General features: G+C 36.2%; 1 protein-coding gene across 3 annotated transcripts; it reads left to right on the top strand.

The window, feature by feature from the left end:
- Window positions 1-9615: 9615 nt before the first annotated feature.
- LOC112195748 (transcription factor bHLH30) lies at window positions 9616-12161 on the top strand. Of its 3 annotated transcripts, none has more exons than XM_024335936.2 (3): window positions 9616-9923; window positions 10176-10772; window positions 11398-12161. In XM_024335936.2, the coding sequence occupies exons 2-3, from the start codon at window positions 10176-10178 to the stop codon at window positions 11863-11865; spliced, it is 1065 nt and encodes a 354-aa protein (XP_024191704.1). In that variant the 5' UTR covers window positions 9616-9923; the 3' UTR covers window positions 11866-12161. The 3 variants fall into 3 exon arrangements, with proteins under 3 accessions (XP_024191704.1, XP_024191706.1, XP_024191705.1); XM_024335938.2 differs by having other exon boundaries at window positions 10064-10772; XM_024335937.2 differs by having other exon boundaries at window positions 9616-10772.
- Window positions 12162-14059: the final 1898 nt, after the last annotated feature.

Here is a 14059-nt window from a genome sequence, read left to right as displayed (position 1 = left end):
TATCTTCCATTGCCATCATACAACCTAGCTAGCTTGCTGATCTTTCTCTGAGAGCATATACATATGTGGCTGCAACGTCGTGCTAGCTCATGCTACCTTCTCCGCAATCATACATGTCTCTAGCTAGCTAGCTAGCTCTTGCATTCTCCGATGATTCCAAAATTTATCAGACAGTCACTCAGAGTAGTACCGCACATCAATTATCAACCACTGGATGGATATGGAGCCTACTAATTTGGACATGCATGCCTCTCATTATGTTTCAAATTCTACGAAGAGCGTCACGATACATCAATGTATTGAATCTATTGATACTCATTGTTCTGAAGTTTAGGTATTTCAATCTTATAAGTTCTATTCCATAAGCTTTTGAGCATGAATTATGATTAAAGTACCATAAATAATATATTTTTTCTTCTAATTTTCTGTCTTCAAAAAATCGTAAAAAATAAAAAAAATTGGGGCGACATTCTTTAGTTATGTCAATTTAGGCAATATTAAAAATCAAGCTTTTTTTTTTTGGTAAGAATATGAGATTTTGGTCAAAAAATGTCAGTTTTAGAAATTTTTGAGAATCTTTGTTTATTGGTTTTTGTAAATTTTATGATTCCAATAATCCAATCTCATAAGTTTTACTCCATGTAATGGTAAACCAACTCTTAATAGTGGTAGTGGGTAAAATAAAGTATATGGTACCTGAACTATCACGAAATGCATTTTTTGGTACTTACAAATTTTAAGGAGTCTAGTGGTACCTGTACTATCCAGTGGTACTTGTACTATCCATCCGTTAAGTATTTTAGTCCACCCATTTGGTCACCAGGTCACCCACTATTCACTACTTTTTAGTGTTAATTTCACCCTCTGGGTCACAAGTACAGTGTATTTCATGTCATGGGTCACCCTGTACAGTGTTCTAGGTCACCATGGTGACCTGCATAGTGTATTTCGTGCCCTGGGTCACGAGCACAGTGTATTTCGTGACCCAGATAATGAAAATATACACTAAAAAGTAATGAATAGTAAGTGACCCGGTGACCCAACATGTGAACTTGCTTTTAGTACTTCCGTCAATTATTCTGTTAAAGTATGGGTAAAATCGTAAAACACCTATTTTTGTATTTCTTTTACAAATTTTTGAATAAACTAAATTAAAATAAATTAAACTAGGTTAAAAAAAAAAGACCTAAAATTGAATTTAGTGAATATCTAGGTTTACCCACCATCTCCATTGATTAATCCTATTAATTGTTTGAGAAAAAAGTTATCTCATAAGTTGACCCAAATTAATATATATTAAATTTTCATAAAAAAAGAAACTAAACAAAACGAAAAGTACTTTAATTAATTTGCCCAAAGTATCTAGAGAACAGTGAAGAATAAATTGGGTTTTTTTTTTTTATGTGTCAAATTTTTTTTTAATTATAGATATTCAATATATTAAATTCTATAATTTCTAAATATGAATGAAATACTATTTTACCTTTGCTATTTTACTCACATGAGTGTCACATGACCCCCACATAGGCATTTTATGACACGTTTACTTACTTGGAACGGAAAATAATCATGAATCGGAGACAAGTGGAATGGGAGAATAAAGGAATCAGTATTGATTCCGGAGGAATGATTCTTAAACTCATCTCCCCCCCTTCGTAATCGAATTCCTGAGTATTCAGTAATCGATTCCTAATAAAGAGGTGGGACCTACATCCATTCCGATTCCTTCATGTGTTAGTAAACGCAGGAATTCTTTTACCCGGAATCATTCCGATTCCTTTATGTGTTAGTAAACGTAGGAATGTTTTTACCCCGTAATCATTCCATTGCATTCCAAGTAAGTAAACGTGCCCTTAATGGAATAATGGATGGATGTACTAAAAGGGTTAATGGAAGGATAGTGCAAGTACCATTGGACTCACTGAAAATTTATAGGTACTAAAAAATGTATTTCGTGATAATTTGAGTACTATATAAGGATTTTACCGGACTTTTAACTTCATTTCTATGGAGTACTACTGTACTAAAACTATACTACATTATGTATTCGCAGATTTCATTCTTCAATGGGTCCAGTAGATAGGTAGAGGGGCAATTGGTCCCCATTCTATATATACCCATGATTTGCCCGAGGCCCAAGGGCATCATCCCTTTTGGACTTTGAAGCTAGCAAATGAATTGAACTCATTAGTTATATATTTTGTTGAGTGTAAATGGTTGGATTATATTGAAATTTTTCCACCAAAAATGATATCAACGTTAAGAACATTCTCTTCTCTCTGACCCTCCAATGTATGGAATACATGCTCTTTGATTTATAACTTCTTCATTTTAAAACCATGATCTTGAAATTGTTACTCAATGAGAATAAATTGCCGGTTGAGAAGGAGAATAAGCAGAGAGAAGCTTACTAGAATTTCTATTTGCTTAGTTTGAATAAACGTTTTATATTGATCATCCTCATTTAGATTTAATATTAAAAATTGAGATGATATATATGTTTGTTAAGTATTTAATCACTGTTCTTGATGTTAAACCTAAGAACAAGTTATCATACATTTTTCATTGCCGGATGAGTACGGGGCTGGCCCTGAGGGCTGCCACCTGAGGCAGCAGTCTCAGGCCACCTGTCCCAGGGGGCCTCGGAAGATCTCGTCCTATATGTATGTCATCTTTAATACATATATATTATTTGGTTTATCTGGGATGAAATATAGCCTTGTTTTAGCAGCACTGCTGCTAAATTATTCATTCCCAACCAATGTTCAAACCTTGCTTCCCTCCCCACCCTCATTTTTTCAGTTTTTTTACAATTTTCCCTGGCTTGTGGCCCAAACCCTGCTTTTTCTTTTTCTTTTCCATATAATTTTATGTTTAACTATTTTTTTCTTTTTGTATTTCAGAAATTTATCTATGATTAAAAATTCATATACTTTTGTTTTGTTATTAGTTCTAGTTCTACTTTTATTTTTATTCAAAACACATGATTTTGTATTGTTATTTGGTAAAAAATATATATATATATATATATATGTGTGTGTGTGTGTGTACTCGCACATATATATCTCGGAGGCCACATTTTAATAATTCGCCTCAGATCGTTAGAATCTCAGGACCGGCCCTGGATGAGTAGATGACCAAGTGAACACTACTATTTCTGAATGCTTTATAATATATTTGTTTAGATTAAATGTCTGTCCTGCTAAAATTATTACACTCATTTGTGAGCCTAATCAGGTATGGGCCTTTGTGGGCATAGATCAGCCCAGTGTCTGTATCAAAGACGAAAAACCAATTAAGCTGCAAAGAATATTAGATTTCCCCTTAATTTTTTTTAAATACAATTCCCATGAAGTAAACCAGAACGTTAAAAACAGTACTTTTCCATGCCCCAAAAAAGACAATCTTTGCTTAAGATTAAAGCCATTTGATTAGGGCACGCCAAGTACTTAAACTTTGGCAGGTGCATGTTGCACTTTCTAAAGACCCTGCCATTTTCATGAGCTCCTCCTTCTCTGATATCTGAGATTTACAGACAGAAACCATATACAAAGGACTCAACTTTCGGCTCGAGATCATTTCAAGTATCACAGAATTTCTCCTCTGGTATCATTGACAAAGACCTATACGTAAATATATAGATCGAGTAAAACTGGCCTGGTGGTGGAGGGTATCATCATGATTATATGCACAATGGCACTGTCCCACCATAGGGGCACACCCCTTGGACAATTGGGTGTAGTAGTCCTACAAAATTCCAAACCGCATCGGGAACTATATATGGAGTATATATTCTTGTTCATCCAGAATCCATATTGACCGGGACAGCTACTCCTATACAATACGTCCGACTAATCAGCTAGCTTAGCTTAAGGCTAAAGGGTAGAGACCATTTAAACCCTAGCTACGACTGCTTTATTGGGAAGTTGAAGGTTTGTGGAATTTTGGCTCTGAGATTTTGTCTTGGCCCACTCAGAGATATCGTCTTTAACAATATCAGAATCTGAATACGACTCCACTTCTCTTTAGTCCAAGTTCTTAACCCTAGCTAGCAGTTGGTTTCGGTGTTATGGGCCTTTAGATATTTTACTATAGCAAGGATATGCAGGAAGGAATCTTATTATATGTGCCCTGAAGAGATCAATTGCCAATCTTGGTCCAACCAATTTTCAATAAATTCAGGCTGGTCAGTCGACCACTCGACCCTGCAGTTCAAAAGCAGCTCTACTTTGAAAATCATCAGGAAGGTGATGCCTCATATGAAAATAATAATTATTAGGTATATATGTTTGAATAATAATATTAATCCTAAAAAAGTAGTATCCGAATGGATAGCTAGGGTTCCAACATTTGGCTAGAGTTTCAACTAATTTTGTATATTATATATTTGATAATGGGAATATTACGTACGCCGCAAAAGTTTAATAGACTTTATAGAAGCACATATACAGATTGAAAGAGGATTCTGTTACTTTTGTAATAAGGTGACAAAACGAGAGTGAGTTAAATTAAAATGAGTGCCTAATCTGTCTTTCTGGTTTTTATATAGCAGAGCAAAGCCCGGGTTTATAATATAGATATGGAGAAGACTTAGACCCCCCCCCTCTATGTGGACTTTTAAGTATTGAGAATATATACGTCTACATGGGAAAAATGAGAATTGTTTATGAGTTTATAAGGATTTGAGTCACTCTATCCATTATCATATATGTGCGGGCTCCACGTCACTCAAAAGTTGTTCACGTGTATGCATGTTTTGAAAATTCTCCACACATGCTGGGCGTGTTGAGAATATATACATCCCACATGGAAAAAATGTGACATTGCCTATGGATTTATAAGGGTTTGAGCTACTAAATCTATTGTCAATTGATTTTAGATGTGAACCTCAGATTACTTTATCAGTTACAACTTGCAACCACACCAGGACGATCACTAATCCCTTTTTTAATTACAAGCACTTCCTATATAAACAACTATACTTACATACGATATTACATTATCTTACTATTTGTGGCCATCTAGCTAGATGGACCACATCTGGAGTATCATATATAGTAGGATTAGTTATGCGAAATAAAAAAACAGTAGGATTAGTTATTGTTGATTATCTTGGTTAATGTTGGTATATATAATGTATATAAAGTGTTTTTGTTTTGGGCTTTTCACTATATATGTAACATGTTAATGCTTTATCCAAAGTGTTTAATCATACGTTAGGCTAATTTTGGTTTTACAATCTCTTCCGATCGAGATATTTCCAGTGCATTACTAATGTGAGAATCAATCGAATCGAGTAACGTAATCATCTTTTCTAAAAACTTTGGCGTTCTCTTCACATCGTACTCGTATCAGTGAAGGAGTCTGTCTAATGCGAGACGCAATCTTGAGTGGCTAATGTAAGGATTTATTTGGATTAATGATCATATATATCCTAATTGGAGTGACAGATACAAAGCACTAGCTGGAGGCTGTAAGTGGGTAGCTAGATATCTCTATAAAGGGAACGGCTGAATGAGTGAAATATGGGAAGGAAATTAATAATACAGGCCAAGTACCAAGTATCAATTACTAAATATATCAAACTCAAAGTGGAACTTCCCTTTGTTAACTTCAAAACTGGCACTTCCATCATCTAGATAAGTGAGGTCAAGGCCCCGCATTAACGTAACAAATCCACTGCTGGTAACTCATGTAACTCGGTAAGATCATGAATTGAGTGAGGTCAGGGCTACTAAACGGGATTAATTACCCGGTATTAACGTAAAAAATCCACTGGTAACTCTTGTAACTCTGTAAGATCATAGATTTACATGTACCATGTATGTCAGTGTACAAGAAAATGTCTAGTTTGGCCCACTAAGAATTAAAGTTTGCTTGTTGTAACTTGAGGTTTTACACAAGGCACTGAGGCAGACATGGATCGATCATGCGTGTACTTAACCCCATGTTTTCATCATTGTTCAAAGTACTGAGTAGGTTATTCCATGTTCGGAGCGCAGACCTAGACTAGCAACTTTCTATTGGAATTTCAGGTAGGTAAAAATGGAACGACTATTTTTGTACCTGAAATGAAAAAAAGCTAGTAAAGAATAATTTTGTTCAGAAAGATTGGAGCGGTTGGTGATCAATTAAATTTCATCTCCAGTCGCGGTTAATACATATGTACGTACGCACACTAAGACATTATTATTTTGTATGATATAGTATGAACACACTAATGTATTTGAAGAAATACACAGAATGGATTATTCATAACTCAACTAGAAGATGTTGAGGACAATGAGAAGCGAGATTGAATAATTACGAACGAAAGTATATATAAGATCAATCATCCTATTTACCAATGTGTAATTAAGGCCATGTTTCCCTATATCCGATCTCTTTACACAGAACTATGCGAAAGATGAATGGTACGTAGTTATATAAACCGGACACGCACATTACATTTTGAATTCTCTCGATCTACTATTTGTCTACAAAACCTCGGTGATCTACTATATTTTCTTCTGGTCAATTTTGATAATTTATTTTGGTTCATCTTCGCCATAACATATATGAAACTTCGTGTTGAAGAAATACTAGAAAGAAAATGAAGTACTTTTAGAAACAAATGTTGTGAAAGAGAATTCAAAGACCACTCATCATTACAAACCCAACAGCTCGATCGTAAGCTGCAAGCTTCACAATGCCGGAACTAAATAGGATGATGCATGGAGATCGAGCTAATAACCAAATAGTGCTTGGGGGAACAAACGTCATGACAGGGTGGGACTGATGTCATCATACACCCCACAAACACATACATGTAAAGGCTCTTCTCGTGCGTTAGGCTAGTGGTGCTGCAGCTATCATCAAATGTTTGAAGCAGCATGCTGCTGTAATTTATATATAAAACCAGGCCACATTGTTAGATCGGGTATATAAAAACAATTTAAGCTTCAAAAAGATGGAAAACAAATTGAAAAGAATTGGGACCAAACCAAACCATGCGTGTGACCACAAAGGCTATAGCTCCAAAGACGACCCTCTTTCCCTCTTTACTTATAGCTAGGATCGATATCCAAGCCGTAGACATAAATTAATAATACGGAAAAAGTATTATATGTAGAGTATGATCATGGACATGTATAAAGCTAGGGTAGATTGCTGCAGACTTAAGCAAAGGGCAGGGAGAACAGTGCCCTTGTGAGCCTGTGACTTGACCTAAACATGGTAACACAGAGGAGTGCCGTACTAAAATGTAGGCAAAGTGGTGCACAAGAGGGAAACATTGGGAATGAACACCTGTTTGTACTTGTTAATCACTTAGCTAGTGCATGTGCTTTCCTTAATCTGCAGAAGCTAACTAATTAAAGTGTCAAAAGGTTAGGGTTACTATAAAGACATGATAAGTAATTAAAGGCACTGATAATTATATGAAATTGTGTGATTACCCAGATCTTTAAGCAGCATGATAAATAATTAAATATATATATTGAGGGTGGTATGTCTGTTTTTACCATAAGGACACGATGAGTAAAAAGGAGGAGTAAACTTCTTTAGGGCCAGCCAGCAACCAATGGAGGCAGGATATTCTAGGGCTCCTGGGTGCGAGATTAGGAGCACAAAGACGACAAGGAGGGGGCTTGGAAAAGTGTGCCACCACATCAAAAAAGTGCTTGGAAACATCAATTATTCCATTTCCTTGGTGTTTTGTGTTGTGGCCTTTCAAGTTTTAATGGAATGGAATGGAATGGACAATCTTACCAACTACCGAAATCATCTGCACTTTTTGGTATTTTTTTCTAACCATTCATCATTTTGTCCTTGTTGCAAACTTGCAATGTGACAAAGAATTACATGACTATCATACATACGTGTGTGTGTTAAAACCACATGACCTTGTATGTATCAAGTATCTCTTCCCCATAACAGGAGGAAGACGTATAGAACTTTGAATATTATTATCTTTTGTATATTGTTCTCAAATAAGATTTTTTGTTTAATTTTATTATTTATACAATAAATTTCTAATTCTTCCATAACAATAAAGAAAAATTGTATATAATCATCATAGAGTATTCAGTGCACCGACGCGCACGTATCAATAAGAATGAACGGTTGGATAATATCAAGTATATTTTTGTGTTATTAAAAAAACTGTTTATAAATATCAACGACTGAGATCTATTAGATATGTTAGTTTTAGTCGGTTCTTAAAGATGAACAAACGTGCCTTATTTCATCACCATGTGAAAACTAGTTACCATGCCATGAATTGTTTGGTTGAGATAGCTAACTCCTCTGTAATTGATATATATATATATATATATATATATATGTGAGGATTTAGTGCACCGACGTGCATTTGCACCAACATAAATGGATGGTTAAATTATATTAAATACACTCTTAGATTATTAATAAAAATATTAATTGTAAATATCAAGGGTTGAGATCATTTTATAAGTGTTGGGTCATATTATAAAGTGTTTCTTGGGTGCTTAGGTACGGATTTCCATTCTTTCCCCATTTTCCGATCATATATTTACATCTTAACCGTTCAGTTTTTAGATCCTAATGTATAGATCACCTCTGCAAAATTTCAGCCAAATTGGTGATCGTTAAGGCATTCAAAACTGCAATTTACAACAATGAATATGAACGGTTCTGGTTTGACATTTGGCTGAAATTTTGCAGAGATGATCTATACATTAGGATATAAAAACTGAACGGTTAAGATATAAATGTGTGATCAGAAAATGGAAAAAAATGGAAATCCATACCTAATGCTTAGATACAAACATCCGCACCCAAGAAACACTTTATATATATATATATATATATATATATATATATATATTTATATATCTAGGAAGCATAAATAATTAATACACATAACAAATACATATAAGCACTACTGAAACCAAGGAAATTACAAATTTACGAGGAAATGGTAGCCTAGAGAGAGATAGAGATGATGATGAATATTGAAAGGGGTATAGTAAGGGGGTGGAGTGTGTTCCAAGACACAATGATTACATAGTCGTCTTGGGGAAGCAGAAAGGGTTGGCATGGAAATAGCCAAAGTGTATATGGAAGAACGTGGGACTTGACTGAGGTAATGAAGCAAGGGAAAAGGCCTAAGTATTTGTAAGTTAATTAATGATCATGAAAAATTGTTTACCCTTGTCTAATAAGCCTTTATTTTAAATATGATGCATGATAATGATAGACCCAGCTTTTTTTGGTCTTTGGTCGGTCGACAATCTGTGTGTTGTGTGTTCACTCTGTTTAATTGTAGTATGTGCCCCTGTTTCCCATTCCTAACTAGCCTTGCCTAGCTCCTTCCCACTACTCACACAGTGTAATTATTTGCTTTGAACCAATCACTAAGCAACAAACTAAATTACAAAAAAAAATATTACTGTTTGCTAATATATATAAATTATTTAGAATTATATAATAGACTTAAATAAAACTAAGAAAAAGATCCCACCCTGAAAGCTACAGGGAAGAATGGGATAGAGAGAGAATGCCGTAAGAAGAAAGTAATTAAAGGAGACTAGCAGTACTCAAACACCAACAGACTTAACCCTATATATTTAGAGTGGTGGAACGGGTGCAGAGTGATAGATTGAGTCTCTCAGACACCATCACATTCATATTCACAGAGAGAGAGAGAGAGAGAGAGAGAGAGAGAGAATAAAGGGCAAGAAAAACAAAGGAACCAAAAAGATACCAACAAAGCACAAAGGAAAGGGAAAGCTCAGTTGAAAACCAATTCAAGGATAAAAAGGGCCTTCTTCACTCATCAAGGGCGTGGCAGATTTATTTTGGGGACACAGAAAGAGAAAGAGAGAAAGAGAGAAGCCTTTGCCTCTTTGTATTGCTCTTTTGTTTTGCCACAACCAAAACCATCTTTCATATATCAAGCAAAGGTAAGGTTTCTGTTTTTGTCTTATATTCTTTTTTAATACCCTTCATTTTCCTTTGATTCACTTCCTTCCACATCCAATATCCTTTTCTCTTCAAATTTCCTTTTCATCTTCATCATCATCATCCATATGTATGCGCTCAGAGCCTCAGAGCTAGACCAGTGATCATGATGATGATCTTATGAAGTAAGCAAGCCCTAGCTTGCTAGTTGATTAGATACACAAACAAACTGACAAATTTGCATCAATATAAAGATGATGTGTGGAAAGAAAGAAGATCAAGGCGAGTGTTCACAGAGTCATCATCATCAACAAGTCCAAAACTTTCAAGAGCAGTTGCTTCTCCAACAACAACAACAGATGATGCAACAACAACAACAAAACCACAACGAATTGTACGGTCGGGGATTGATTTCCCCCCATGATCAAGCTCCACCTCCAATCCTGCAGCCATGGACCCTCCCTCCGATCCACGCTTTCAACCCGGCCCACTTTCCTGTCCGAGGGGACAACAACATCGACCCATTTCTAGTCCCTCCTCCAGCTCCCTCATCATCCTATGCCAGTTTCTTCAACAGAAGAGGAGCTCCATCACTACAGTTCACGTACGACGGTTCATCATCCGATCATCACCACCTCAGAATTTTATCGGAGGCGCTAGGACCGATGGTCCAGCCCGGTTCGGCTCCTTTCGGTCTTCAAGCCGAGCTGGGGAAGTTGACAGCCCAAGAAATCATGGATGCCAAGGCACTCGCAGCTTCCAAAAGTCACAGCGAGGCCGAAAGAAGAAGAAGAGAGAGAATAAATAACCACCTTGCTAAGCTGCGCAGCCTATTACCCAGCACCACGAAAGTAAGTAACTCATCCACATAATAATTAATATTTAATCATATTGTGCTTGCCTAGTATATAAGATCGCCACCCTTTTTATTTGTTTTTCAAATCAAAGATCTTTGTGGATCTCTCCCTAAGATTCTATTCCGTTCAATTAGTTTAGGATCGATGCCTTGTTGGTTGTTCAAGTCTTCAAGACCTAACAATACATTACATTTTTACCAATATTTAGATAGCTTTTTGGTCCATCTTCTTTTTTTGTTTCTTCTTTCTTTCTTTCTGATCAGTCGTGTGGTAGTTCCGAGGTGGAGGAAGGAAAAAAAAAAAGGAAAAAGAGAAAAAAGGGAATAAGGGCAATGTCGCTGGGCTGATATGATAAAGAGGAACCATGGCGCAGTTAAAAGCTTCCTATAGAAATTTCTTGCCGGATACATAGAGATGTATCAGTGTATCACCCATCAGTCAAACCATGTCTCTACAAAGTAAAAAAATTAATAAAGCCACAGACAACCTAGCACCATTGTCAGTCAGACTAACACACATTCTCCTTATTCTTTCAAAAATCACGCCCCATTATTTTTAATTCTACTTATTTTCCTTAATCGAAAAAAGGTTGATCGATTTTTTATTTTTGTGATGATAGACAGACAAAGCCTCATTGCTAGCCGAAGTGATACAACATGTGAAGGAGCTGAAACGGCAGACGTCTGTAATAGCAGAGACCAGTCCGGTGCCGACCGAAACAGACGAGCTGATCGTGGACGACGCGTCGGACGAGGAGGGCAAGTTCGTAATCAAAGCCTCGCTGTGTTGCGAGGACCGGTCGGATCTGTTGCCTGATCTCATCAAGACACTCAAGGCATTACGTTTGAGAACATTGAAAGCTGAGATCACAACGTTAGGTGGACGCGTGAAGAATGTTTTATTCATCACCGGAGAAGAAGATTCAAGTAGTAGCGAAGAGCAGCAGCAACAGCAGTACTGTATAAGCTCGATACAAGAAGCGCTCAAGGCTGTGATGGAGAAGAGCGGCGGAGGAGACGACTCTAATTCTTCAGGCAGTGTTAAACGGCAAAGGACTACTAATAATACCAACATCAATATCCTCTAATCAATTTTCATAATTTTATTTTTCTGGTGTGGCGTGTTTTGGTGTGATGTAGCAAACAAAAAAAAAACAGTGGAGGATCTTTTTCGTGGTGGGAGAGAAACCTTGTAGAAAATCCAAACATAGAAAATGGTGGTGTTGAGTGCGCTTTGATCCGGTTTGAACTCAAAGTTGCAGACTTTGTTTCTATATATTCTAAGTGAGCAAATGTTGAAATGTACTACGTAGCAGTGTGGTGTTTTTGTTGTTTCTGTTGTAATCTTCATTTTCACTGAACTGGTTCAGAGTTCAGAGTAGTTTCAGACTGGGAGTACTGGTGGGAACTGGAACTAGATGACAATGTGGGTTATGGTCGTGGTCATGATGAAGGTGACGATCTAGTTTGCGTCATGTGCTACGTTGTTGTCGTCCCCACAACTACCACCGGGACCAGGTACCACTACTTACTTCTCTTGTCTTCCCAATTCGTACGGACTGTGTTTTCAGGCTCTCTGGGTTTTTCAGTAATCAAGGGATTAGAAAAATGGCAGAAACCCTAATTAAGTGATCCAGGCACTGCGTCATCGGTCCGAGTTTCAGTTGCATCAGAGCTTGTAGTGTCGTGTGATATGATTGACTGACTTTGAGATCGACTAGAATCTGTATGTATATACAAATTAATATATTAATTATATATTTTTCTTTTGTATTGTCTTAATTTCTTGAATCGTCCTTTATTTTTTCTTTCTTTCTTAAGATCTTGGAATTTCTTGGGAATGTGTAGTTGCATGCATGAATTAATGTGCATGGTCATCACATCTGCATGTATATTCTTTCAATATTTCCATTCGTAGTTCCAAAAGTTTTGCAATTAGCATGAATTGATCGAATGAGATTTAGTTGCAAATGGGTTTTAAGATGGAGTTTTGCATAAGATTATTAATTATATATGACATTGCCTATTATCAGTATTAATTTTTTTTTTCAATTAGATTATCATTATTATCTTGGATGCTTGGATTAATTTGTTGATAATAATCATACCTTGAGTTATTCATTTCAATCACGTTATGGAGCATTTGTGCAGCTAGTGTAGTCTATTGTATGGCCCCGTTTGAAGAACGAGTATGGGAAATATAATCCCAGATCATAATTCGTGTTGAGTTGAAATGCATATTTCTATGTTGCAAGTTTGTACAATATGGGACGTTAGCTGTAACCTTCGTTCAAATCATATGTCGTCATCTGTTCATCTAGCCAGCTCCTCCGAGCTCGATCTAATCTAGTTTTGATGAGATGCATGAGTTCTAATTATAAATGCAAATGTCTAAGATAGAAAATATAATTAACTTTATCGCAATTTTGAAGACATGCTATTAAATTATAGATTGGGAATGATTTGACCTTGTGATGTTCATCCACGTACTTAAAATAGGCATGGATCACGCATGCATTAAATATTGATTCTTAAAATTATGTGGTGGCATGCCATGCATGCATGTATTTAAATTAATCTTGTTATATTCGTACAGAACCATGCATGGCATTGTTAGGTTTATGAATTATGAAAACCATAAGCCTCCACCTGCTATAATCATAAAAATATTTGGATCTCTATTTTTATTTTTCTTTCTTTGTGTAGAGTCAAATATCAGTGAAGGGATCAAAATAGTACAAGATCGAATGAACCATAAAGATAGAAAGATAATTGCTGCAAGATAATCTTGATCGATCCCATCAATAAGGTGCTCGTCGTTAGTCAACCCATCGTGTATCTCATGCAGACTAGCTTATGCATAGATTCCAATTCCATATGAGTGAAGCTCACCTCCAGTCCAAAATGAAAACGGTTCGAGATTTCTGGATCAACATAATGTTTTGGAGTAGAAATACTAGAGAGATGATTAATGGTTTTAGCCACTGCAATTTTCCTTATGTCACTACAAATAACGGCCACATTCATCTCTTGCTTTTGTTTCGGCTTCAAATGCACCATTCGTATTCAATTTGAATTTGCTCACAGGAGGAGGATGTCATTTCTCTCCTTTTTCGTTATTACCTCACTCTATGGATCTCTTGACTTATATCCAATATGTATAGAGTTTACTATATAGTCCTAGAATACCAGTAAAATCACATTTTGTGGCCTTTCATTGGCAACTTAATTATTAACAGATTTGGAGGGTTTTAATTTTGATTGAGTGCGGGAAGACGTCTA

Source organism: Rosa chinensis, chromosome 4 (assembly GCF_002994745.2).
Source record: "Rosa chinensis cultivar Old Blush chromosome 4, RchiOBHm-V2, whole genome shotgun sequence".
NCBI lineage: Eukaryota > Viridiplantae > Streptophyta > Magnoliopsida > Rosales > Rosaceae > Rosa > Rosa chinensis.
The sequence above is the reverse complement of the archived record's forward strand: the minus strand, read 5'-3'. Positions and strand labels throughout refer to the sequence as shown.